The 27,429-nt window shown below is 49.8% G+C and overlaps 1 protein-coding gene across 1 annotated transcript; it reads left to right on the top strand.

The window, feature by feature from the left end:
- Positions 1 to 6,334: 6,334 nt before the first annotated feature.
- Positions 6,335 to 25,913, top strand: ADA (adenosine deaminase). Its single transcript, XM_086852791.1, has 11 exons — positions 6,335 to 6,429; positions 13,569 to 13,630; positions 16,780 to 16,902; positions 17,018 to 17,161; positions 17,968 to 18,083; positions 20,266 to 20,390; positions 21,992 to 22,063; positions 22,329 to 22,430; positions 23,150 to 23,217; positions 23,635 to 23,764; positions 24,164 to 25,913. The coding sequence occupies exons 1-11, from the start codon at positions 6,394 to 6,396 to the stop codon at positions 24,263 to 24,265; spliced, it is 1,080 nt and encodes a 359-aa protein (XP_086708917.1). The 5' UTR covers positions 6,335 to 6,393; the 3' UTR covers positions 24,266 to 25,913.
- Positions 25,914 to 27,429: the final 1,516 nt, after the last annotated feature.

Here is a 27,429-nt window from a genome sequence, read left to right as displayed (position 1 = left end):
GCTGGAGCAGGGCATCCTGCTCCCGGTGGAATTCCCTCGAGAGAAGGGAAGGGCTGTGTGGGGGAATGTGTTCTGGATGGGGCCTGGAACGCTTCCCTCCACCCTCCCCAAGAGATCCCAGAGCAATAGGCTGTGCTGTGGGCTCAGGGTGCCCAGGGCCAGGCCCAGAAGGGCTATTCCAGCTCTGTGGAAGAGGGCAGGAAGGTCAGACTGGAGCACTGGGGTCATGTTCCAGCCACAGCCTGGACACAGCAGTGCTGTTCCTGTGGAGGTTTTGACCTGCAGGTCAGATGAACCTTTTGAAATGGTGCTAAAAAACCCTTAGGAGGAGCTTGTTGCGGCAGACTGGGGTGAATCTGGGTGCAAATCTCATCTCTGTTGGTGAGTGGTGTTAACAAGGAGGGCAGCAACCTTGGCAAACAGGGTGGTAGAGCTGCCTTGCTGAGTCACGGCTCTGCTACACCCGGCTGTGATCAGGGATGTGTTTATTCTTTTAAGAAACACAAAAGAGGAATGTGTCCCCACGTCCTGATTGCTGGAAATCAGTCTGAGCTGCACTGAGACCTGCTCAGCATGGTGTGGGAACCCACTGGGGTATGCTGGAACATGCCTGGCTCACATGCTGCTCTCATCTCTGAGCTTCTCTTTGTGAAAATTTGGGTCGGGACAGGGAGGGACTGATGTGTATCTGGGCTGGAGTCCCCTGGTGTGCAGGCACCAGAAAGGTCCCCTGTCCTGCCTGGTGGGGGTCTCTGGGCTGACCCGGGCAGGAGGGTGAACCTCTTATCATCCTACCAGAAGTAAGACAGTAAGTAAAACAGTTCAAATCCTGCAAGCAGTATCAGGTTCAGTAATTAGCTAGCAACAAAAGCCTTTCCCCAGGGCCTGAGTCATCATTCCTTGTGGTGAAGGTGATGGGTGCACTTGGCCAGGGAAGCCTTGTACCCACCCATCCCCTTATCCCCTGGTCTCCTCAGGATGATCTTGGCATAAAATGATGTTCTGTCCTTGGCAGAGGTCACATCCCAGTGAGGTTTTTGTCTTAGCTGATGTGGCTGCTTCAGGTTTCTCTCAGCTCCTCTTGACAGCACTGGCACAAGAGGAACAGGGACGCGTCTTTCCATAGGGTGGAGGTGGTTCCTTGTCTTTACCCACAGGAGAAATCCAAGGGCAGCCAGAGCCCAGGAGGAGCTGAGCTATCTGGCAAGGTGAACCCTGCTTCCATTTGTGATGATAATGCCCTTGTTCTTGAACATGAACACTGGATTTAACAGTGACAAAGGCTGTCAAAGCAGGTAGAGCAGAGGGCAGGGGTGTGCTCTGCACTGCAGGGACTGTGTGCTCCTGGGATCCAAATTGCTGTGTGAAAGTGGGGCTGCCTTTATCCTTAGACATCCCACAGCTTCCAGGGTGGGCCTTTCCAGGAGCCTTTCCTGGAGGCATTTCCAGGTCTGAAATTCTGCCAGACTCAGACCACTACTCTTTCCCACAGCCCAAAGCACTGACTGTGTTTCTCTGCCTTCTCTCTGCTTTATCAGTTTCAAAGATGTGTTTATACCAATCTGGGGGGGTGGCATACTTGTCCAGTGGGGTCTGGAGCAGTCCAACCCCGCCCCAGCTCATTTCAGGTAGCCTTATTGTCCAGGAGATGCTCAGAATAGGTTGAAATGATGCTGGCTGCAAATTTGCCCTCTGTGTTACAGCCCTAATCTGGTTAGGGGATCAGTGCAGCAGGCTTGCAGCAGCCCACGTGGCTCTGCCAGTGGCTGCATCCTGGGCTGTGCCCATGCTGGGCATGTCATCAGCTGAGTGTGAATTTCTCTGCTGCTTAAAAATGCCCCAAAATGGGAAAATGCAACCTGTTTACAGGGTAGCCTCATCTGTTCCCTGGGGTATATCTCAGGGGGTTTCTGTTGCAGAGGTTCTTTCTATTTTCAGGCTGGTGTTATTTTAGGGCTGTGAGGGTTGTGTTTTCCTTGTGAGCAGTGCCAGACAGGAGCCTCCCAGAGGGGTCTGCCCAGTGGTGCTTCTGAAGTGTCATCAGCCCTCCAAGGAGCTGCTTGGTGCCCTCTCTGTTTTCTCTGATGCTTTTGGCCCTGCAGTTGCACGAATATCCTTAGGAAAAGCCCAGCACCCATTCCCTGCTGATGGAGAGCTGGGACAAAGTGTGCCCGAGACCAGGGGGTAATACAGGATCTGCTTCTGCTTTTGGAGGCCAGTGTTGTGTCTGCTTCCAGCTCCTTTGAGAGCAGAGGGAAAATGAAGTCCCTTTGGGGAGCAGGGTGGATTCTCAGCAGGGCTTTTGCCCTTCCCATGGACCACAGAGTCCATGATCCCCAGCAGGAGCCAAATGAGAGACAGCTGAGTTCCCACCAGTGACTCCAGTGATGGCTCACCCAGGGGCAGAGGTTTCCCCTGCCCTGCAGGGAAGCTGCAGAAATTAAATGGGAATTGCTGAGATAAGTTAAGGCTTTGTTTCAAAAACAAAAATTTTGCAGAAGCAATGGATATGAGGGCTGAAAATGTCTCATCTGGCAAAGTCAACCAATACAGCATTATGTCATGTTTATACATGACAGTGGCATTTATACTCATAGAATCAATGAATCTAAACACATTTTCCTCCATTAGCCACTTAGAATGGGCTGTAGTGAGATACTGGTATCTCGTTTAAAAAAAACAACAAAAAAACCAACAAACCAAAAAAACCCCCAAACCAAAATAGAAAAGTTCCTTTTTTAAGATCTAAGCCCAGTATAAACACACTTCTTATTATTTTTGGAAAGCTGTTTGCAGGTGTCAGCAACCCTGACACACAGCTGGTATTAACTTCTGGGGGCAAGAGAAAGGGAACAGGTTTAAATATAGTTCCTGGGAAATAAGCATTGGAATAGCCTCCAAGATCAGTTTTGCCTCTACTTTGCTGCCTGGAATTTTCCCTAAAAATACAAAAGATAAACAATTAACCTCAGGGACCAGACACATGTGCAGAGGAGCAGTTGCTTTCCTGCAGGATGGCCCCAAAGCATCCTTGTGCTTGTCCAGACAGGGCCCTGTTTGTGCCCCTCTGGTTTCCCAAGTGGGAATTCACCATTAAAAGACAGATTTGCTCTTCTTGAGCCTTCTGGCTGTGGAGATGTGGTGTTCTCATAGGGAACCACAGATTTAATACCAACAGTTATTGCAACCACCAATTAAGCCAGTGGTTAAGATGGATAAAGTGGATCAGGGTCAGGTCAATTAAAATCAGCCCAAGCCATGTTTCTAAGGCTCTGCAACACACTTGTGTCCAATGAATGCACTGTGCTGACACTCCTGGAAAGAGCTGAGTCTGCAGCACACGTGTATTTGCTAAGCAGGAAAAAACCTATCAAAAACCCCTTACTGCACCATTCCCAGTCAATGGGGCCAGTTCAGCTCCATTTGCCTCTTTCTGACCTTTGCTATCAACTCTCCTCCTAGCAGAAAATTACCCGCGGGCTATTTTTTTTTACCCTGTAATTTCCTCTAATCTCAAAGAAATGCCCTAATTGACCTCTGTCCTCCCAGTGTACATGACACACAGAGCAGGGCTGTGCCCAAAAAAGATCCTTGGAAAGCATTATCTATTCATATTTATGATTATGTGGGGTCACTTATGTTGTAATGGCTTTGAACCAGAAGTCAGACCTTAAGTATGTGATGCTGTGAGTCATTATCTAGGCAAAATAGATGTTTTTCAGGTGGCTGATAAAAAAAAGCCCATGATATGCAGGTGAAATGGTCCATGTGAGCCAGAGCTCTCCTTGCTCAAAGGCAGTTTCACACCCAGTGATTTGTACCCTGCCTAGACCACTTTGTTTGTGCCCAGACCATCTATGCACACTCAGAGAGGGGAGGGGTGTGTTTCCCAAATTCAGCACTTTCAAAGCTTTGGGAACTTGAAACTATTTTAAAATATATGCTGTTTATCCAGGCTGGTTTTCCATAAGCCTGGTTAGTGCTGTTCCATCTCGCAGTCTCCTGGAAGCCCTGCATGGTGCTGGCCCCATACTTGGCAGCTAATGATTACTTTCCCCTGACAGTCACTATTTTATAAAGAATATTTTTGCCTGTTAGCTATGGGTAATGTGCTTTGTACAGCATGGATGCAGTCAGGGCATTCCTGAAAGGTTGTATTTAATAAAAGAACATGCTGATGAACCTTCCACATCAGCCAAGCCCTGGGCTGTTCCCACAGGCTCCACTGCAGTGCACATACCCAAATAACCTTGGGATTTGAGTTGAAAAGCTACCATTTTCTCACTGCCTGCTTGGCTTTGGGGCAGAAATTCCGTGGCTGCTCTCATGGCAAAGCTGGGGAGGAGTGACAAGGGAGGCCAGTGACATTTCCTTGTGCAGCAGTGAGCCTGTAGCACGTCCTGCACTCACCAAGCCGTGCCAGCACCAGCTCACAGCCCTTGCTTCCAGGGCTGCTTGCTCCCCTGGGCTGTTTGCTGTCACCTGCCTGTGACAGCACAGGGCTGCAGGAGCACCCAGCCTTCCCCATCCCCACAAGCAGAGCTCTGCCTAGCTAATCCCCTGCTGCCAGCTTCCACAAACAGTGTCCATCTGGAGTAAACACAGCTGGGGAAGGAGATGAGGAAACTTTATTTTGCAACCATTTGTGGTAGTGTTCACAACTACAGCCCCAAGCGCTTTCTCTGCTTACGCACCAGAGCAAGTAGCAATAGTATTTTTCATTGATATAGTGACTTTTGTCTCCAAGGCTCCCTGCAGACCCGGCCTGTGCTCTGGGCATGGCCTCACCACCTGGGCACATGAACTCCTGTCATGAAGAACTAAACTGTGGTCCTTGTCTCTGCAGTGATTTTGGAAATACCAGCTGCCTGGTCAGTGCCTTCTGGGAAGCTTAGAGCTCATCTCACCCAGGGCTGCGTATGGGCCCCAGGGATGTTCCCCAAGGGTCGATCTAGGGAAGGTTCCATTTGGCAAATTTGCCTTTAGCTAGATGGGGACACTAGGTCTGGAGTGACTGAAACTCTACTCTCCCCAGTATCGGAGAATCCAGGCAGAGAGGAGCAGGCAGAACTTCTCTGAAAGTCTCTTTTTCTGGAGACACTCAAAAACAACCTGGTGCAACCTACTCTAGGTGAAACTTTATTAGCAGGGAGGCTGGACTAAAGGATCTCCAGAGCTCCCATTCTGTGATTGTGGCTTTCTGCCTCGCTGTCTTCACAAATGTGGGCTGCCATCTGCATCACCCACGGGAGAGGAAAGCAGGATGCAGAAGAGCAGCATAAAACATGGCCAGGTCACTGAAAATAAGAAATGAAAAGCTGAGTGTGAGTTTGCCCGAGCTGCAAGTAGATGTATGGTGGACCAAAAGCCATCAGACAAAATAAAGTGAGTCACTGAGCAGCAGGTTTGAGAGCAGGAAAGGTTAAAACAAACATTGTTGAATTGGCTTAAGACTGCAATCAAAGCTGAAGATTGCTTTCCTGTTCTTCAGGCCGAGCTGTCGTTTTTTCCTGTTCTATTTTCTGCCAGTGTGATCATTGGAGGAGCAGGTCCACCCGGGGATCTCAGCTCCTGAAGGAAACGCGAGTGGGATTGCAGGAAGGGTAGATTTATACTAAACGTGAGGGAGAAATTCTTCCCTGTGAGAATGGTGAGGGCGGCACAGGTTGCTCAGAGACGCTGCGGCTGCCCCTGGATCCCTGGAAGCGTCCAAGGCCAGGCTGGACGGGGCTTGGAGCAGCTGGGATAGCGGCAGGGCTCCCTGCCCCCGGCAGTGTGGGTGGAATGAGAGGGGCTCTAGCGTTCCCCCACAGCGGGATCACCCCAGCATTGCCCCACAGCGGGATCACCCCAGCGTTCCCCCACAGCGGGATCACCCCAGCATTGCCCCACAGCGGGATCACCCCAGCATTCCCCCACAGCGGGATCACCCCAGCACTCCCTCAGAGCGGGATCACCCCAGCGCTCCCTCAGAGCGGGATCACCCCAGCACTCCCCACAGCGGGATCACCCCAGCACTCCCTCAGAGCGGGATCACCCCAGCACTCCCCCACAGCGGGATCACCCCAGCGCTGCCCCACAGCGGGATCACCCCAGCGTTCCCCCACAGCGGGATCACCCCAGCATTGCCCCACAGCGGGATCACCCCAGCGCTGCCCCACAGCGGGATCACCCCAGCACTCCCTCAGAGCGGGATCACCCCAGCATTCCCCCACAGCGGGATCACCCCAGCACTGCCCCACAGCGGAATCACCCCAGCGCTCCCTCAGAGCGCCCTGCCGCCGAGTGCTTGCCCCGGGCGTGCGCGGGGCGGGCCGGGCCGGGGCGGGGCCGGCCGAGCGGGGCCGCGGGGCGGGCGCGGAGCGGCGGCGACAGAGCGGCGGCAGCGGCGGCATGGAGCGGGCACCGAGGATCTTCGGGGGACCCAAGGTGAGCTGGCAGCACTGCCGGAGGCGCAGGGCCGGGAACGGGGCGTGCCCCGGTGCGAGGTGCCGTGCCCGAGGCTGAGGTGCCGAGCCCGGGGCTGAGGTGCGGAGCCCGAGGCTGAGGTGTCGTGCCCGAGGCTGAGGTGTCGTGCCCGGGGCTGAGGTGCCGAGCCCGGGGCTGAGGTGCCGTGCCCGGGGCTGAGGTGCCGAGCCCGGGGCTGAGGTGCCGAGCCCGGGGCTGAGGTGCCGTGCCCGGGGCTGAGGTGCCGAGCCCGGGGCTGAGGTGCCGAGCCCGGAGCTGAGGTGCCGTGGCCGGGGCTGAGGTGCCGCGCTCCGGTCGCGCCCCGGAGCCCAGCGGCCGCAGCTCTCCTCACCCCGGGGCTGCAGCCGGCTGGGAACGGGGCACGGGCGGGCCGCTCGCTGGGGATGTGTCCCCCGGGACCGGGGGTCGCTGGGCGCTGCGCTGCCCTGGCCCGGTGCTCCCCGCAGGACGGGCACGGGCTGTCCCGGGTGTCCCGCACATCCCGCCGGAGCGATGCGGGTCCAGGATCCATCGCCCGGCTGGGAACGCGGCTCCGCCGGGCTGGGCATGCACAGGTGGCCTGGCTGGGGAAGGGTCAAGCTCTGAAGGGCCCTGCATCCCAAGCACTGTCTTTGGGATGAGTGCCAACATGCTAAAACAGGCGTTTCCTCGTGTGGAATTTTTTATATATGTATATTTTGTTCTGGGGGTTGGTTTTGTTGATTTTGGGTGCTTTTGGTTGGGTTTTTTTGTGATTTTGTTGTTGGTTTTTTTTCTCTTACATTCTTTGTTCAGTCATCCCTCAGATACCCATGACACAACTTTGGAGCACTCTCTGACAGCAGGCACCAGTCTTTCTCTCTCCATGCTCTGTATATTACATCTCTAGTAGCATCATACAGTAATGTGTTTATTATCCAGATTGTAAAATAGAGGAGGAAGAAGATGAAACAGCTGTAGTTAGCAATAGTCCTGTATCTGATGGAAAGACACTGCCTGTGCTGCAGGATGGCTCAGCTCTCAGGCTGTGGTCTGGGTAAGGTGCTGTACAGGGAGCAGGTCTGCTAGGTTGGGCTTTTGCGGGAAAGTAGGAATCAGGGTAGAGGAGACCAAGAAAAGTGATGAGAGAGTTGTGGTGCTGCTCTGGGAAAACATGAGTGGTGGCAACTGCTTGTGGCATTTCCAGAGAAAAAGATTGTCTCCAAAACCATGAAAGGATTGGGGGGTTTTGCTGCTGTTTGCATCCTCTCCACTTCCAAACTATTTGTCTCTCAGTTGAGTTTGCACCAGAAAAGTCTCACATACTTGGAAAGGGCAGTGTGCAAAGGTCTGATTGATGTTTCATTCCATCACTGTGGTTCCCTTTCTAGGAAGCTGATCCATGCAATAGCAGGCAAACCTTGATACCAAAATCCAGAGAGCATTCATTGGCAGCTGCTAATGATTAAAGCCTTTTAAAGTCCACTTCAGTTTTGGGAGATGGTGGTGCTTCATCAGCTCCACTAAGAAAAAAGGCTGTTGGGTCACCGTGGTGGTTTTAAACTTTCGGCCAAGAGAAGCAGCTTAAGTTCTTCTTTCATGCTTCCACTTTTTCAGTTTGTGTGAGACAGGGATACCAAAGAGAAAGATCTAGGAAAAACTGCAGGGTTTGACTGCTAAGATCAGGCTTCTGTTTTCTGGCTATTGGCAATTATGAGATTGGTTTTCCTGACTCAGGCAGTCCCTTTCAGTCCTGTGAACCTGCTAAGTCAGGCTTGGGGAAAAAAAATGGGCCTGAAGTCAGTTAATGAGCCCTATTCATTCCTCTGGATCCTCTGCCATTGGGAACGATCAGTTTTGTGTTTTAGAGATGTTTCTGGTAACTGAAGCAGCTTCAGCCCCAGATGAATGTGGGGCCAGGGCTGCCTGTGCATTTTTCAGGAACTCGCTGACTCCCAGTGACCACAGTGATGAACAGGGAGCTGTGGGAGGACATCTTTGAACCCTGCTTATCATAGGCCATAAAAGAACAGAAGAGGTTGATGTTCCTTTGATGTGAACTATCACCCTTTCTGTTCCACAACCAGAGCAGAAATCGTGTCCTTGCTCACTGCCCTCTTCTTGTAGGCCAGCCCCAGCTTGGGGGCTTTACGACATGTGGCTGTCTTCTCCTGCAGCTCCCATGTGCCTTGAGCTGTGTTGTGGAGAGCAGAATGGGAATAGGGGTTTCTGGGGTCAGGCCCACTCTCTCCAGTGGCTGGTGTAGCTCATTTGCAAGATAGTCATCAGGTGACATGGGGCAAGTGTTCCTGTGAGGAACAATGTGTGTGGCAGCCTCTCAGAGTGGGTGCTGGCCCAGCCTGGGTGGTACCAAAGGTGCCTGTGCTGGCTATACCCAGGGGGTTTGGGTGGACCTCCTGCCCCATTCTCTGTAGTACTGCAGACTCTCCCTGCCTTTTGTGAGGATGGCAAGTGATGCTGGATTTGGCTTGTCCACTTCTTGTGCACAGCCTGACCCCTGACTTGGCATGGGTCAGAGCCTGGTGCTGGTGAGACTGCACTGAGCTCAAGCCATACCTTACACAGTGGTACCTTGTGTGCTCAATTCTTTAATAACAGAGTATGGGGATGCTCTTGGATAACCTTCCCAGGTCCACTTGTCAAACATGATGGCACTAAGAGGTTGTCTTGATGCTGCACAAAGAGCCAGGACTCTGTCTCTCTGAAGCAGTGCCTTGCTCCAGCCAGGTGTGGGTGCGAGGTCTGTGGTGGCACATGGCCCTGCCACCCCATGGGAACCATCACCTGCTAGTGTCACCAGGACACTACTGAGGTCACCTCTCGTACTGAGGTCAGTGGAGGGTGAATAGTTGGTGCCAGGAGGGTGGTACTAAAGGCTGCTCAGCACTGGAGCATCCTCCTCTTCCTCAGCCACCAAACCCATCAGTGATTGTATGGATGTGTAGAAAGCACAAATATTCCCTGCATTGGAGCACTGTGGGACTTGTAGTCTCCCATGTTTCTCTTTTAAAGGCTCACCCTTTAAAGCATGTGACAGATACATCTCTCAAATGCATTTGTGGTGTCCTCAGGTTTGAGGATGATGCTGTGCTATTTCCACTTCACAACTCTCTTGAGCCACTCTCACCTCTTGCTTCTAAATGAGCATTTGAGATCAACTTAAGATGAAGAACATTTTGTTCCTAACAGCACACTTCCATAAAACCAGTCTCTGGGGAATATAGTTAATTGTTTTTTGCAGTGATTTGCCACGCTTATCTAATAATTGACAAATTACAGCTGTAGCTACCTTGGTTTTCAGCCATTGAGATTATTAGAATGGACCTAAATTATCACCTTTTAAGAGGCTGACAAATAATTCTGGGCAAAGTCACTGTTAAGGGTTTTAAAATGATGCAACTTTATCAGCTGCCTGATTATCTATTAACATCTGCTGGAAACATCACAGTAAAAGGGGTGGACTGACTTTGGTCATTGTATATATTTTTGAAAAATACCCTAAAACCACCAAACAGAAAATCCTTCAAGTGCCTTAGCTTGAATGGCTCTTTTTATGCCATATAATGGGCAAGCTGAGCAGGTAGCTGCTCTGCCATGGTCCACTGATCAAACCATAATAAAGAAATTGTGTTGGGTTGACTGTGGATGAAAATACTTTGAATGTGTGGTTAACTTTTTCCCCTTAATTTTAGTAAAATGAAAATAATCAGACTTGATCCTAGAATGGAACATATTTGTTTGAGTACCTTCATTTTGTGTTTGAATTTATTTTTGAAGCTTATTACGTCTCAAAGAAAACATGAAAATATTTTCATAGAAGTCAAGCCAGAGCCCTTAAAACTTCTCCTTTTTAAAAATCTGAACCAACTTGCTGATATCTGCACTAATGAGTCATGTGCCATGGTTGAGCTAAAGTTTTTTTTGCATAAAACTGGAAGTTGTTTGCTCTGATGGCCTTGCTGGGGGCTGTCTGTGCTGAGGACACACCATTTACAGCCTTTTGAACGTTCTTTGGACCCATCCCTCTGGCTTTCAACAAGTCTAGAGTGAAACTAAAAGTTTTATTGCATTACACTCAGGGTTTTTGGTGCGCTGATGGAAGGTCAGTGGAGGTGCAGGAGGGACTGAAGGGTTCAAAGCTGGGCTTGAGGGTCCTCACTGTATCTGGGAGAAGAACAAAGCTCCTTCATCAGGAAAGCGTTGGAGTGTTCACCTGCCTACCTGTTCTTCATCAGAACAGGTGGTACCACATCCAGCTGGGATGTGAGAAAGGAAGTTATCCATCTGGTCTAGTGGGTGGCATCCCTGCCCACAGCAGCAGGGGTTGAAACTAAATGACCTTTAAGTTCCTTTCCAACCCAAAGCTTTCTGTGATTCTGTGGTCAGTGGTCCTGGAATGGTTGAAGGCTCCTGTCCAGTGCTGGTGCAGCCTATGGTGCTGTTCAGATCCTTCACCAGGTGTTGAGATCCCAATATAATATGTGTGCTTGTGCTTTCTCTACAAATAAATCTGAGGGTTTGGGGTGGGGGACCACATGCAGATGGAGCTGTGTACTAAGGAGGAGAGAGCTGTGGAAGAAGCACTGGTCTTCTGCATTCACCTAATTTCTACTTGCTCAGGCATGTCCCCTGGAGCCACAGTTCAGAGAAAACTTTTTCATCCTTATCTGGGTACTTTCCTTGGCTTAAGGCAAGGTCGTGTCACCCATTTGTATCTGGAAAAGACTTGTGCTTTGTTTACCCGAAACAAACAAGCAGGAAGAGGGCTGAAATGTAATCTGCGGTGAGCAGCCTCCCACGGACCTGGAAGCCCTCAGGGTTTGCAAGCAAGGTGCCTGGGGCAGATGAGCTGGCCTCTGCTGATTGCATCCTTATCTGGAGCCCTGTAGGCACACCTTTCCAGCTTCTCCTGAATGTCCTTTGGCCATCTAAATAGCATAGATTAGTTCACAGCTGCAAAAAACTCTGCTCTGAAGCACATGTCTTGAGGAAATCCAAAACTGTTTGGGTAGAACAGCATTGCACAAGACTTTCTTAGCACTTAGTTTAAGTGTCCAGACCCAAAAGAAGGGCTGGCATGGGACAAAGAGCCTGTTGCTGATATTGGAAAGGAACTTGCTGCTTTACAAGCATCTCCCCTGCAGAAGTGGCAGGTGACGTACATAGATGAAGGATGTCACAGAATCTGCTTTCTCATTGATGGAAATGTCATGGTGGGATGTTCTTGCAGGAAACTCTTGAAAAGTGTTTGTGGGAGAAGATCTCAATAGGTTCAGGTTGCTTTGTTTTTGAAATCCAATGTGAGCAAATTTCAAGCCTGTTTCTCCACCAGAAAGTCATAAGGGCTGTTGAATACCTCAAGGAGTGGATCTTGCATGGTTTTAAAATAGGAATTGGAGCTCAAGAGTAGAAAACATGCCAGGCGTCCACATCTGGCAATGCAAACCATGTTTGTATCCTCCTATTTTATTTGCTGCTTTGCAGGACATTTAGTCCTCATAAGCAGGATTGCATAACTCAAGGAGGGGGGAAAGATCAGGTTTTGCCCTTTTTCAATCTTCCTCTCTGTAGATTCAGATTGTATCTTAAGGGCAGGAGAAGTGGCAGGGATATGTTTTTACAGTCTGCTATCAGTGGCATCTGTGGGCATATTCATGAGCCCTGGGCCAGCTGATTGCCACCAGAAGTTTGATCTATCCTGAGCCTGCCCCACCTGCGTTTTGCGTGCCACCAATGTTCCAGTGGCAGCTTCATGGCCATCATGTGGAGATGGCCTGAGCCCCAGCACTGTCCCTGCTGTGCTTTTTGCAGCAGAATTGGCAAGTGAAAGCCCTGGCAGTGAGTCAGGTGCCTCTGCCTGCAGGGCAGGTGTGCAGGGCTGTGTGTTGGGGGTGGGTGTAAGCTTGTGGGCATCAGTGCAAGCCCCAGAGATGGGCACTGCCAGCCCTGTGCCAGGAGCTCACCTCTTGGACACTTGCAGGCACCACTTACTCAATTTTCTCCCAGCTCCTCGTAGTTATTGTTTGATACATACCCTGACGCCAGAGAGTTTGTGGGTTTTAATTAGTAACCATGGGTAGTTTAGTTATCCATGCAAATATCCAGTCCTCTCAATCCTACTCCAGCCTTACCTTTGGCACCCTGCAGCTATCATCTATGCAGGAAAATGCATAGATGTTATAACTAAATGTCCACGATGTTATAACTAAAAAGAACTTTGTGTATTAAGTTTCTAATCTACAGTTTCATTTAAAAATACAATAAAATCAAATATGTATTTTGTAAGCTATCCTGTTACTTAAAAGAAAACAGTTCTGGAAAGATGGATATCTAGCTGAAACATTTTACAGCTAATGTTTTCCTTCCCAGTTCGACTTCCAAATCATATTTGTCATGTTCCTCCAAAATCCCCAGCTGGCTAATGGAAAAAACTTGCTTTTGCTTTTCTGGGTCTCCTTATCCAAAATCCAATGTTTCAGCAGTAATGGGGAAATAGGGCTTTAGAGTGAAAAGACCTGAGTTACCTCAGTCCCATTTTTAATGAGTAAAAATTTAAGTGTTTTATTTTTAAACCTTGTTAGTTCTATGGGGCAACTTGTTATAAATTTTTACAGCACCTTTGTGCTGTGGGACTGACCCCTTGTGTAGGATTAGAGAGCCTGTAAGCCCTGATAATACTGTGTAATTAACAACCCATCAGGAGCTGATTCCTGGAATTGAAGTCAAAGTTTTTGTGTAATGACTCTTAGCAAATTAATTAGTGTTTGGCTGCCTGTGATTTCAAGGAGGAAGCAAGCTGGAAAGTGAAGGTATTTGCTTTTTTCACTCTTCCTGAACTCTAAATAAGTATAAGGCAGTTCCTAAAAATTACTGGAAACAGGATAAATTCCTAAAGATTCATTAAATGTGTGAGTTGCAGAAGCCATAACAAAATATTTAGACAATACTTAGATATTGAAAAATAAACTCTTATAATGATTATATTTTAAAAATGTGTATGTGCCTTCGATCATGACTTTGTCTCTGTATTGGCTACATTTATACCCATGTGAGCACCTGTTACTTCTCTCTGAATTTATTGTTGCAGCTCAAGAGTACCTGACCCATTTCTCTTATTGCAGGTAGAGCTTCACGTCCACCTGGATGGAGCCATCAGACCAGAGACCATCTTGTACTTTGGCAAGTGAGTTGTGGGGGGAAGGAAGCTCTTGGGATCTGCAGTTCGAAGGCATCCTCCCTTCTGCTTCTCCAGATCTGGGGCAGGGGAGTTCCTGCTGGCAGCAAACCTGGTGCTGGTTCTGTCCCTGCCCAGACCTGACTGCACAGTGTGAGGACACTGAGCACACCCCAAAAGACACTGGGGCTTCCCAGGTAGCAGAAATGTGACTGAGGTGGTTGTGGGTTTGTGGGCAAGCTCAGAGGAGCCACCATGAGAAAAGTCCCGAAGATGTCTCATAAAGAGCTGCTTGCCTTTGAAGTGTACCCAAGGACACAGCAGAGGTGCTGTATTCTCCTTTCTTTTTCTACTTTCCAAATCGCAAAACCAAGTGGAATGACAGCTGGCTGGGAGTGTTGTATTGGTGGTGGTGCTGTTCCACAGTTTGGGAGGAAAAACCAGCTTGGGTGCCCTTGCCTGCCCTGCTGCCACGTGCATTTGAATCCCAGGCTGTCTGCCTGGTGGCAGTAGTCAAGGAGTCACGCTGGTGTGAGGGTGACCCAGGGAAGCACTTGGCAGTGACTTAGAGAGAGGTTGTTTCCTTGACAGAGCCCACGTGCATCTTCCTTCAGTGTAGATTTTGTGGGAAGCACGGGGTGAATGGTTAACCAGTGCAAGGGCCTGGCTCCACATTTGTAAGCAAAATAAACAAGTTTTCTTCCAGCTGTCACTGATCCCTCATATCAAGAAGGTGGCGAGAGTAAGGATTTTGGGAAACAGCTCTTAGGCACAGCTCTGGTATTTCTGGGGAGGAAGTCAGTTCTGAGGAGGATTAGAAGTGGTTCTAGCATCCTGTGAGCCCAGCAGATTCCAAGGCAGTGCAGTCCTAGGGGGAAATATTCTTTCCGGAGTAGCTTTTTCTGCAGGGCCTGGCCATACTTTTTGTTGTGTAGTCAGAGAAAGGAGGATGGGTCAGGGCTGTCCATCCCATTTTTTGCTGTATGCTGGCATGGTGAGCTCACTCAGGGTTCCTGCTGGTGAGCTGCAGGGCTGGAATACAGGTCCATAGGAACAGAAGAAGTTGGTGCTGACTCCCTGGGGCTTTTCTGGGCCCCACTGCCTACAAAGAGAAAATGCCAGTGTAGTCCCGTAGGAGAATTGTAGGAGCCCTGAAACCCAGGAGGGACTGGCTGTCTGGGGATCCTGTGCCAGGATCCTTGCTTAGGGCAGAAACCTTCATTGCCTGAGTGTGTGCTGAATTCCCTCTTATTTTTAAACAGTCCTGGCATCCCCCTGAGCTGCCAGCCCTCGGGTGAGCAAGGCTGTGCTATTCATGGGCTCTAAAACTTGCACTCACACACAATCCAGTGGGGCAGTGCAGAAGGCTATAGGGGACTGACTGCCTTAATAATCTCACCCTGGGCACAGAAAACTGTTTGTGGTCTATTTTTAAAGATAAAGAGCTGGAAATAATTTTGCTAGGTGGTGTTTGACCATGTACACAGTACTCTAAGCTGGTGGGATGCACAAGCCCCCTTGGGCAGTGCACTGCTGAACTCAGCTGTTCCTATAAACTTTGTATCCAGTTCTATCAGGTCTGGGTCAGTCTTTGCATCATTCCTGCTCAGCTAAAGGACTCAGAGGTGTGACAGACCCCTCATGGGAACAAGGTGTCCCCAGGAGACACTCTTTCTGGGGTGGGATGGTGGGCATGGTGCTGCCCATGGCTGGAGGGAGTCTAGGAAGGACACCAAGGTGGCAGTGAGGACAAATATGATCCCCTCTGGCCACTTTGCTTCAAGAAGAATCCCACCTACAAGGGGGGTTGGATGGGGTGGCAGCAGCTCCAAAAGCCTGGCTGGCATGATCCACCAGATCTCCTCATCCAGAGGCGTGATTCCAGTGTGAATCATCCAGTGTGATCCAGTTTGGATCATCCCAAAGCACTGCCACTGAAGGCACTGCTTCAGGAAGGACATGAAAGAGGTCAGGGAGGTGGCTTTGCTGTAGGAAACTTTCCTGGGGCAGGTGGAGGAAGGTGCAGGTCAGTTCCTGGAGCAGAGACTGATGTCAGTGCCATGGAAAGGGCAAGGCAGGGAGGAAAACCGATGCCTTGGCAGCGATGACTGTTCCCTGCTGAGTGCCAGCAACTTAATCTGTGCAGATTGGATGTGAGGCCTGAGTGTGGGGCTGGTTTCCTTCCTGGCTGAGTGGGAAAGGAACAGTGTTTACCAAGCCCAGGAGCTGGGTCCTTTGGACTGTGTCCCTGCATGGCTCATTGGGATGGTTGCTGGCATTGCAGCACTAAAGCTGTCTGTGGTGTTTTGTCTCTATTAGCAGAATTCTTCCATCAATCAGCTGTAATTCATTGTGGCAGGAAAGAGGATTAAAAACAAATGTCTGGTTATCATTCCAAATTTGTTTTGGCTTGTCCAGGGTACCAGAGGGTGGGGGGGATGGCAAAGCCTGCCCGGGTAGCTGCAGCACCCTTGGCTGATCAGAGCTGTTGCCACACCAGGAACACCTTCACCAACTCAGTATTCCAGCTGCTCCAGGGAAAGATGGCCTTTTCCCTCTTAGAAGCATTTATGTGGGCATTAGTGAGTCTGTCCCTTCAGTGAGAGCAGTTGTTGCTGTTTGTTCCTGTGTGGGAGGTGTTCCTGTCACAGAAGATGCCACCAGGATGCTGGGCTCAGGAAGCAGGAGCTGCTGGCACTAAACCCATGAGCCACGACACTTCTGCCTGTGTGATCCCAGGCCTTGGAGCATCTCCTTGATTTTTCAGTCCTTTGAGCCTGCATAAGTGGTAATTAATGTTTCTTAAGAATTTTGGCAATTCTGCTGCTAGGTCTAGGAGGTGCCAAGAAATAATCCAGAGCCCCTTTAGATGAACTCCTTCTTAAGCTTCAAATGTGCCCTGGCTGTGTTCCTGCTGGGTCAGCCTGGGCTTGTATTTTGGTTTGTTTGTGCTTTGCCTGTGTTTTGGATCACCTTCCTCTCTGCTGAGATTCAGGGCTCTGTCCATGAGGAGGTTTTGGAAGGACAGCGTGTGCTGTATCTTCCCTGTGAGGAAATGGTGGTTGATGCTGCCAGCTTTGGATATAACTGGTGTATAAAATGGGCTGATTAAAAATGCAATAACCTTCCCTGTTGGTAACATGTGACTTTGTTTCCAGGAAAAGAGGCATCCCTCTCCCTGGGAATACTGTTGAGGAGCTCATGAAGTATGTCAGCTATGACAAACCACTGACACTTCCCAAGTTTCTAGAGAAATTTAATTACTACATGCCTGCCATTGCGTAAGTACCCTGCTATTTGCTTTTTTCCCCTCAACCCTTGGCTGGATCCCTTGGCTCAGCCTTGGAGGTCCCTTGTGAGCCCTGAGGGTGACAGGACCCACTGCCATCCCTGCAGGGGTGACCGTGAGGCGGTGAAGAGAATTGCCTACGAGTTTGTGGAAACAAAAGCAAAGGAAGGAGTCACCTACGTGGAGGTCCGGTACAGCCCTCACCTCCTGGCAAACTCTGGTGTGGCTCCCATGCCCTGGGGACAAAATGAGTGAGTGATCCTGCTGTGCTGGGGAGCTGGTGTGTGGCTGGTTGGGGATAGAGAAGGCATCCCCATGCCAGTCAGCCCCTGTGCATTCAAAAGCTGCTGTAACAAACCTTCTTTCTCTTCCCATGCAATGAAAGCCAGCATGCTTCCACCTCCCTCTCCCATTGGTAGGGTTTTTCATCCTAGATATCTCTGTGTGCTGCAGTGTTTTAATGTTACTTGCTCTGGGCATCGAGTTCTGCATGTGCAGAGCAGCTGTGCTCAACCTTCTGGTTGAAGCCCTTCCCTGTGAGAGGGAAAGAAATGTCCACATATGGACTGCCTGACCACAAAATGGGAATTGAGCTGGCAGCGATGATGGGTAGTGTTGGAGGGGACTGGTGGTCTGGTCCCTTCCTTTCATGTCATCCCCTCTGTGATATGGGCCTCTCATTAAACCAATGCTGGGCTCTGGGGCCCCTCCAAAGTGTTCTGTGGTAGGTGCTGAGCCTTGGGCTTGCCCCTGCCTGGCTGCAGAGAACTGTGTGCCCTAATGAGATGCTCTGGCAAAGAGGGGGTTCCTCTGCTCAGACAGGATGGGCACCCAGTTCCACAGGGCCTTTCTAAGTCTTAGTGTCATCTGTGCCTGCTTCAGTGCCTGGTATGTGGTAGTTGGTGTAAAAAGCCCTCTTGGGCTCTGGGTGCTCTTGTTGGGCATGTGGGACCTGGGGCAGCCTGAACTCCCAGGGGATGCTGGGCTGGACCTGTGGCTCCTGCCTGCCTCCCCGGCAAGTGCCTGGCCTCTTGCTGATGGCTTTTCTTCCCTGCAGGGGAGACCTCACTCCAGACGAAGTTGTTCAGCTCGTAAATCAGGGACTGAAGGATGGAGAAAGGGATTTCCACATCAAAGCCAGGTCTATTCTATGCTGCATGCGCCATATGCCAAGTAATGTATTGCAGCTCCCCTGCTGCTCTGCTCCCCTTCCCTGATGCATGGTGGGGGGGCATCCCTGGGTCTGGGGCCCTGCAGAAATGTGGAAACAGCCCTGATCTGTGGGTCTGATGCAGGACCAGACAGTGCTGAGGAGATGCTGGGGGTCCTCTGCTCCTTTCACTGTTGGGCAAAGGTCTGCTGGATGCAGGAGTGGGATGCAGCCAGTATCTGAAAGGTCTTGCTAGAGGGACAAAAGGGGCTCCTCTGTCCTCTCCTGGGGGAGCTGTGATCTCTGCTCCCTGGCCAAAGCTAGAGCTCACCTTGGGCCAGTAAAAGCCATTGGCACAGTGAGCACTTGCATCTGCCATGAGTGACTGGAGGTCTGAGAGCAAATGGTCATGGAAGGAGGACCAGGCATGACATGTCACACTTCCCTGCTCATGGTCCTACATGACCTGCTCAGGTCCTTAGCCTGGGTCATGGGGCAGCCAGAGAATCCATTGGCAGCAGCCAGTCTCTGCTGGCTTAAGCTGAAAACACAAGTCAGATATAGTTAAGGCACATATGTAAAATGTCTTTTATGAAATCAGCAGCTCTGACAAAAAACTTTGTTGGTAACAGGTGCTGTGACCCAGAATAGGAAGAAAACCCAATTTCCAGCATTTCAATGGGCTGCTGAGTTTTGCAAAGATCTTCTTCTAGGGAAGGATACAGCCAGAGAGAGGCTGTGTGACAGTAGCTGTTTTATGTGAAGATTTTTATTCTGAGTATCTTCATATCTCACATCAATTTTATGTAGGCTTAGTAGGGTAGATGGTGGAAAGATTTCTCCTAGTGAGTACATGTTAATTTGTGTCTAGAAATGTGAAAAAATATATTATTGGAAGCTGGGAGCTTTGAGAGTGTTTTTTCTTTTTTTTCCCCTGCCTTCACAGTCAACACCAAACAACACTTTGAAAATTTTATCCTTACATTTCTGGTTTCTAGGGAAAAAATGTTTTTCTTTGTAGAAGCTGGAGAGATGTAAGGCACAGTCACTGATCTGCAGTTACAGTCCCTGCCAATGCACAAGGTAAAGGCAGAAGGTGGCAGGAGCATCCAAGGGCATGTGCAGCATGCACTTCACTGCAACCATTCTCATACCTGTGTCCCAGGGCACCAGCTGATACCCAGAGCCAATGATGTGCTTGATAAAGAGTCTTTAGCAGTGCATTCAGGATGTGCTGCACAGTGAGAAGCCACCCTGTAATTAATGAACTGTTGAGAGAAAGGCAGAGATACCAGTCAGAGCTAACTCATATTAAACTTGTTAATAAAACAATGACTCTAACTCAGCAAGTTGGAAAATGGAAAAAAAACTCAGATGCACACATCGTCCTGGTGTGTTGATACGATTTGGGGATAGTCTGTACACAGCAGGTGCCTTTAATTATTAACACTACTGTTTATCTCTTTTTCTTGGCCTTTCTGCTAAGGTTAAGTGCTATGTGAGCTGGTAGATGCAGTTTCTTTCCCAGAGGTTATCTATCCTGATCAGAGAGAACTCTGAAGCAGTTGTTGGCCACTTAGTCTCTTTCTCATGGATGGTAAATAGCTCAAACTTCAGCTCCTTCCCACCAGGAGTAGGATCTTTGGGAGAGTCAAGGATGCCCTACAACAGATGGGTGTAGTACAGGGCCCCCCAGAGACTCCTCCCAGCCCTGACACAGCTCATCTGGTGGGACAGTTCTTGCCTTTACCCTCACCTTGCCCAGCCAGGGAAGGGATGAAAGCTCAGGAGTTGAGGGATTTCTCCATCACACCATATTACAGCCCCAAGGCAGTGCAGCTCATCTTACCTCGAGCCAACTGCAGCAGTCATCACTGCTTGGAAGCTTTTTAATTAATTTTTCCCCCTACTTTAAGTGAGCAGAAAAACATGATGAGAGCAGTTTTATAGCTGGTAAATGCATTTGATTTCCCTTTCATTGACAACAGACAGATCAGTTGACAGCTTTTATTTGTCTGAAGATCACAGAGATGATGGACCTTTCTAGCAGTTTGCTAGCTTTCTTTTTTGGGCATCAAATTTTGGGAAAGACTAAAGAAAATAGCTCTAGCCTTCTAGTTATAGGACCGGGATTTGTTTAGAAAAATGCTTCAGGTATGACCCTTAAGAATGCTTCCTCCTGAATCTTGGTGCTGCCTCTTCCAGGCTGGTCTCTAGAGGTGGTGGAGCTCTGCAAGAAGTATCAAAACGACTCTGTGGTGGCCGTCGACCTGGCTGGAGATGAGACCCTGAAGGTGGAGGATTACTCTGAGCATAAGAAGGCTTATGAGGTTTGTGGAATAAGTTTTTAAAAAGAAATTACAAGAAAAATATGTATTGAGGGGATGTGTGTGAAGGGACACTGTTCAAGTTGCAAACAGCTGGGACAGCTTAAGGATTCGTTGCAGCTATTAAAAACATTCAGTTAAATAGCAGAAGTATTTGTTTATATTTCCTAAATGATTAATGGCAGGCATCATTGCTAAAACATGGGCTTGGCACACTACCCTGTAGCACTGAGCATGGGAGGAGTGACATAGAGCTCAAATCAACCCCCACCCCACTGCTGTTGGCTCCTGGGGCTTGGTGAAACCACAGCCAAGGGTGGAAGAGACTGGCCTTTCCAGTCTGGCAGAAATCACCCAAGGGACAGAGGAGAAGCTGCACATTTGCAGGGCTTTTATCTGATCATCTCAAATGCAAACACTGGAATGGCTTCAGGAGCCTGATCCCAGGCTCTCACCAAACCTCAGCCATTGCAGTGGCTCAAAGAAAAGGGAAAACCTCACTCCTCTCTGCTGGGGGAAATTTGGGGGTGTTAGTCCCCACCATCAGTGGGGGAGGAGGTTGTGCACCATCACTGACAAAAAGGGTGGTGGTTTGCAAGCAGTGCTCAGGTCTGAAAGTACATGGGGCTTCCTTGGGGCCTTCACCCCATCAATGGGAGCTGATACAAGGCTACCCTGCCCTGCTGTGCTGAGTGAACAGGGTGATTATAAACAATAACACAGCAACAGCAGTTCATTGACTGATGGGAAGGCAGTCTTGTCCTGCCCTGGTGCACCAGCAGTGTTATCCAGGTCCAGTCTCCTCTGTCTGAAGGATGCATCTTGTCTCTGTGCCAGGGGCTCACTCAGGCTCTGAGATGCTGAAGCAAACCCCACTCCCATCTGTATTAAGTAACTGAAAAACTCTTGAGTGCAAATCCCTGAAGGACTGTCTGTGAAGAATGTCTGCTGCAAGATGGGGCTTGCAGCCTGCCTGCTGCCAGCTGGCTGGCCCTTCTCTAGCAAAGCAGGAGCCAGGCTTCTCTGCAGGCTCCATGGTTTCCCAAAGTCCAGGCAGCCTGTGACCCCCTGGTGAGGAAATTTTCAGTATGATCATGGAGCTGTACCCAAATCTGCACTCAGAGGGTCCTTATGGCTGGGCTGCCTCCAGCACCAGCCCCTTGCAGGAGGGAGGTGCTCAGTGTCAGAGCATTTCTTCATCTCTGCCCTGGGGTCCTTCTGCACCCTCCTACCCGGCTGCAGCCACCAAAAATATAAAAGTTCCAAAGCATGGCACTGCTGCAAATTTCATGCAGAAAGGCAAGTGGGTGGAGGAAGAGGAGCTCAGAACTTGCTTCTGTCTGGAGAGGAGGCAGCAGTGAACTCACCCAGTATTAGAAGTCCATGAAGAGCCTGGCTGGGGTCCAGTGGAAGATAACCAGAATTTTTAAGTGTCTCTCTACGTGACATTACCAAGCTCATGCAGCCCTTGGAGTGCAAGGCTTGTGATCTGTGGGCTCTTGGCACAGGAGCCTTGCTGTGCCCCCGAGAGCAGTGCCAGCCCCTGAGCCTGCTGACCTTGCTGCAGGTGATGGGACAGGAACATGTTCTCCCTTGTTTTGCAGGAAGCTGAGAGATGTGGGATTCATCGCACCGTCCATGCCGGAGAGGCTGGCCCGGCTGCCATGGTCAAGGAGGTACGAGGGGTTCCTGACTCAGGGCAGACAGGGACAGGGGTGTGACGTGTCCTGCACCAGAGAGACAGGTGTCCAGGTCCTCCCCATATCCACAGCAAAGTGAACACTGGGGACATGGACAGAGGTCTGACCTGATGGCTGCAAAAGGCCATCCCAGGAGCCAGCTCGGTGGTGTGGGTTGTACCTGCAGTGGGATGGGGGGCTCTGGGCAGGCAGGGGCTGAGCTGTGCTCAGAGGCTCTGAGGGGTTTTCCTGTGCTCTCTAGGCAGTTTATGTCCTGAAGGCCGAGCGCGTTGGCCATGGATACCATGTTGTGGAGGACCCTGAGCTCTACAAGGAGCTGCTGAAAACAAAGATGCATTTTGAGGTAAGGACATGTGGTGGGAGTGTGACAACCAGGTAGCTGCTGAGTGGAAAACAAGCCCTCACTCGGGCTGTGCTGCAGCCAGGGATAGGACCTGACACCCACATGCTGATCACATGTACAGTGATGTGTTTAACCCAGATGCCCAAAGCTCCACAGGAAAAACACTGGGGATAAACCTGTCTGTGTTGGGATGTGCTGCTGGGAGCACTGGTGTGCACAGCAGCTTGTAGGAGGGATGTAGCAGAAAGAAAGGATCCTTGTGTGGCCAAGGATACATTCTGGAGACCTTATTCACTGATTTATACACCTCAGGCCTGAAGGCTTGTCCTTCCACAAATCAGGCTGCTGTACCAGAGCAAGTCTGGTTAGAGGAAATGCCTGGGAGTTAGAGTGCATGTAAGGATTTCTTTTGCTTTTCCCCAGAATGGCCATATCCAACCAATAGAAGGAATAGGTACTTAATGCAAGTGGTTTTGTTACTGTGATTGGCACTGGGCTGGAGACTGACTGGCCATGGGTAACATCCCACTGGCCCCTGCCACTGTCATGTGGGCTGTGGGCTCCTCACATCCTGGAACATGTCCATGGTCTGTCAGGGTAGTGCTGAGGGGCAGCTGTGAACAGAGCTCTAATCTGACGTTACCAGTTATCTGTGTCCACAGCTGGGGTTTAGATCCATGTGGTTGATTCTGCTTTTCATGCTTAACTCCCCAAAACAGGTCTGCCCTTGGTCCAGTTATCTCACTGGAGCATGTTCTCCGGACTTCACCAAACACCCTGTAATACAGTAAGACTTCTCAATTATGTGAAATCTCAAATAACCAGGATTTGGGTTGATCACAGCTTGTTTATTGCTTTGCAAAGCTAAGGCACATCTAATTTTGTAGGACAATGTGGCACATTCGTGCCCTTTGGCACGGGAGAGCCTGGTGCAGTTGGAGGGGTGTGGAGGTCCCTTGGGGAGGCTGTCCTGTCCCTCCTGCCCTGCTCTGAGTTATGGGGCATGAGATGCTGCACCCCAGCCACTGCTGGCAGGTCAGTGCAGGGTCATGTGGGAGACAAGCTGAACCCTGTGTGCTTTTCTCCAGCAGTGCCAGCTGCAGAGACAGCCCCGAGGTCTTTGCTTTTGCTGCATTTCACCCTGAGAACTGCACAGTATCACACCCAGTGTTCTGCCCATCAATTCAACCTGATTTCATTACAGGTTTAAGAAGGATCGTGCCAACTATTCTCTAAACACAGATGACCCCCTCATCTTCAACTCCACCATTGACAAGGACTATGGCATTGTGAAGGAACACATGGGATTCACTGAAGAGGAATTCAAGAGAGTCGTAAGTTGGCCTTGGCTGGGGGTTCTGCTGGTGTCTCAGTGCAGCCCAGAACAACCTGCTGGTTTTTCTTCATGAGCTTTGAGTTTTTAATGGAAACCCAAAAATTCTGCTCTGGCCTCGTAAGAAGGAAAGTAGGTTCAGACTCAAAGTACATATCCCAAAAATTCCAGAGTATTTAAAGACCTTTGCTTTGTGCTGGTCTCATTTCTCCTGGGACTGCTGCTAGTGATGGGCCAGAGCAGTTGGCATAAAATAAGGCCATGGAAATGAATCTGAGAGCAGAAACTTTATACTCTCTCTCACCTGCTGCTGCTCAGAGCCAGGTGCTGGGATGTGCACAACTATGTGTTCATGTCTGATGTGTCTTAATGTTCCTGTGTTCCCCCTCTGCCTCCTCAGAACATCAATGCAGCCCAGTCCAGCTTCTTACCCGAGAAGGAAAAGCAGGAGCTGCTCAACAAGCTGTACGAAGCCTATGGGATGGTCCCCAATGCATCGTGACCCATCCCTGGGAGCCAGCGTGGAGCAGGGCCCTCCTTGACGAGTGCCTGACTCTGCTCTGTGCCAGAGGGAGCACTGGCAGGAGGTGCCCAGAGTCAGTCTCTATTCCTGGCAGCCCTGTGTTGACCCTTACAGTGCTCACCAGAATCAGACTATCACATACACCTACTTGTACCCCACAAACTCTCTCCTGAATGGATATCCAGCTTCCTGTCCTGCTGTTGTGCAAGCAGACTGGCTCTGCCTGCTGGCCTGACTCCCTTCTCCATCTGCTGGTGTTTCTGTACTGCAAATGCAAACAGAAAAACCTCCCCTACGTTTTTTTCCCCTGCTCTTTCCCTGTTTTACCTGTCCTGCCCCACTGACCTGCCTGGCCCTTGCCTGCAGTGCTGAAATAACCACTTTCAACTCTGGCTGTGGCCTGGGTTAATCTTCACCTTTCCAGGGAAGAGATGTGCTAGTGCTAGCAGGGAGAGAGCACTCTTTTCAGACACAGAGGCTTTATTCTTGTCCCTGTGAGTGGGAGGGTTTGGTCACAGCTATATTTACCCAGGGTTAGTCTTGTACTAACAAGCTGCAAGTTGGTGCTCCTGCCCCTGCACAGGTCCAAAGGGCATTTAAAACAAAATACAATTTTTTTGGCATCCTTTCTTGGACAAGAGCTCCCCTGTGTCAGGCCTCTTCCCATGTCACTGCTGCAGAAGTGCACACCTTGGGCTCAGGCCCCAGCTGTGCTCACAGCTGGCCATGACCATGCTCACACACATAGGAAGTTGGAACATAATTTTACCACATTGGGCCAAAATCTGCCTTCTGGGATTTTTCCCACTTTTTTACTCATCTTGGAGAACTCCTGTGAACTGCAGTTTGATCTTCCTCTTATCTTTGTTTAGGACTTGGAAAAAACGTGATTGATTGCCTGGTTTAAAAATTCTGCCCTCCTTCTGATTTGACACAATCATTAAGCACTCTTAAGGCTGAATAAGTAAATTAACTTGGACCCCATGTCACACATTGACTCAGGGCCCATCTGACTGCTTCTCTTACTCAATTATGACACTGGCTAGAAATCAGATCTTCAGTTTGGTGGAGAGTTTATACAGAGAAACTCACCAAAAATTCCTTAATGATTTTATGGCATTATAGTGTTTTTACTCAATAAGCAATAGAGCTGTGCATCCAGAGAAGAGACCATTGTTTTCTTACCTGAGTGTGGTGTGCTTTAGCATCCCAGGGCTTTGCCAAGAAGCTCACTCCAAAGATACTGTACCAAAAAGTTGCCTTTGACCAGGAGCCATGGTCACCATTGCCACGGACAGACCATGGGCTGGTCCAGTCTCAGCCAGCAGTGATGGTGTGCTGGGAGTATTTCCATTCTTTCTGGGCTTCCGTATTGGTCTTCAGAGTAAAACACTTGTCTCTGAAGTATGTGGTGCATAGATAGGTAAATGAAGATGAGAGAGTGATTTTCTTACTTTTATAAAGCGAAATATAAAGTATCACTTTAAGGGACATGATTGTGGCAAGAAACAGGCCTTTTTGGGGTCATTTTTCTCCAAAAATAATTTCTGAAGAAGAGTTGCTTGTTTGGATTCTGGACAGTTGATTGTTAATCCTGTTTAATAAAATAACAAATTTATATTAAAAATGAAATCCTTGTGCCTTTCTGTTCAGGGCTGACTGTTCAGACTGGCATGTGGTCCTCGAGCCCTGCTAGACCACAGGGGTTCATTGATGAGTGTGATGGGGGCTTTGGTATCTCGATTGCTGCCTTCTCCTGCTGCCAGGCTGGAGCACTTTGGCAGCCAGAGGGAAGCCTGCTCCCTTGCCAAACAGCCAACTTGGATTTATGGCTGCAGGTTGTTCCAAACTCCCCTTTGCTTTTCCCTTCACTAATCCAAGGGGTGCACACCACTAGAGCAGCAATGCCATCATGGGGTACTCTCACTTTTCCAGGTGTTTATCAAAAGTAGTCACTTTTTTTCCCTGTCTCCTGGGTTTTTGGTTGATGCTCAGAGCCAAGAGGGGCAGTCTGGGCTGCTGGGCTACACCATCAGTGTGGGCAGGGGAGTATTTGCCCAAAGGTTTTTGGGTCATTTAGTGCTTGGTTAGACTTTAACAAGTCTGGGATGGCTATGTTCAGCTGAAAAGAGGGGCTTGGAGCATCCCTGTGCCCAGCAGCTTTGCAGATCAGGATGTGGCTGGATTAAGGCAATGCCCTTGGTCTTTCAGTGACAGTGGCTGAGCTGGCTGCCACTTGCAGGGGGAACTTGATGCCTCTCACCCATCCCCTGAGAGAAGCTGGCCAACAGGTCCCTACTCCTCTGCCTAAATATAATTCTGAAACAGATACTTTCTGACCAGGGAGAGCTAAGATTAGCCCACATTTGATTCTTGGAGTTCTTGTGTGGTGCTCAGCTTTTCTGCACTGCCTTTCAGCTCTGTGTGTGTGTGTGTCAGCATGAGCCAAAATTGTTGTTCTTTGGTAAGAAGAGCTGGAAATGGGGCTTAAAGACACAACTGTGCAGTCAGCCAGGTCCAGGAGCTACCTGCTGGTTTGCCCCCGGGCACGGGAAGTGGGAGCAGGCTCTTGGCTGCTGTCCAGGCAGGGCTCTGCAATGATACCCAGCCACTCCAGGAGCCTTTTGCCAAAGCAGCAGCCACGGCCACTGCCTGCCTGCCAAATCCTCATTTCCTGTGGGGGCTGGAGCTGTGGAAACCTCTGTGCTCACCCCATGGACATCACTTCTCACAGACAATTTTCCCTCCGCCTGGCAGCCACTTCTCTGCTGATTTATGGCCTTGTTTTGGCTGATAAATCTCAGTTCATTCAGTTCATCCTTAGGCTGTCAGGGAGATGCTTGCCCTTGTGTCACCAGTGGAGAGTTTCTCAGGTCAGCTCTGCCCTGTCCTTGTGCTGGTGCTCAGTCCCAGTCAGGCTGCTCCACTGGGATCAGTGAAACACCAGCAATGCTCCTGCAGTTCTGTGCTGCAGAGGGAAAACACCTCTTCCCACTGGCACCAATCCTGCTGGTGCCTGGGCAGTAAACCTGGGAAAGTGGGGGCAGACTTTTATAATCTGTGCCTATCTACATCTGCCTCCATCTGTGAGCTGCATCCCAAGGGTTTCATGGACCCAGACTCAGGGAAATCTTGCACAGCTC

Source organism: Cyanistes caeruleus, chromosome 16 (genome assembly GCF_971803275.1).
Source record: "Cyanistes caeruleus chromosome 16, bCyaCae1.hap1.1, whole genome shotgun sequence".
In the NCBI taxonomy this organism is placed as follows: Eukaryota; Metazoa; Chordata; class Aves; order Passeriformes; family Paridae; genus Cyanistes; species Cyanistes caeruleus.
Note: the sequence above shows the minus strand (reverse complement) of the source record. Positions and strands in the feature narration are given on the sequence as shown.

Coding starts and splice junctions, on each gene's coding strand:
- ADA (XM_086852791.1), top strand. CDS start 6,394: ATGGAGCGGGCACCGAGGATCTTCGGGGGACCCAAG. Junction 17,162..17,967: donor ATGCCCTGGGGACAAAATGA/GTGAGTGATCCT, acceptor TCTTCCCTGCAG/GGGAGACCTCACTCCAGACG. Junction 20,391..21,991: donor AGCATAAGAAGGCTTATGAG/GTTTGTGGAATA, acceptor CTTGTTTTGCAG/GAAGCTGAGAGATGTGGGAT.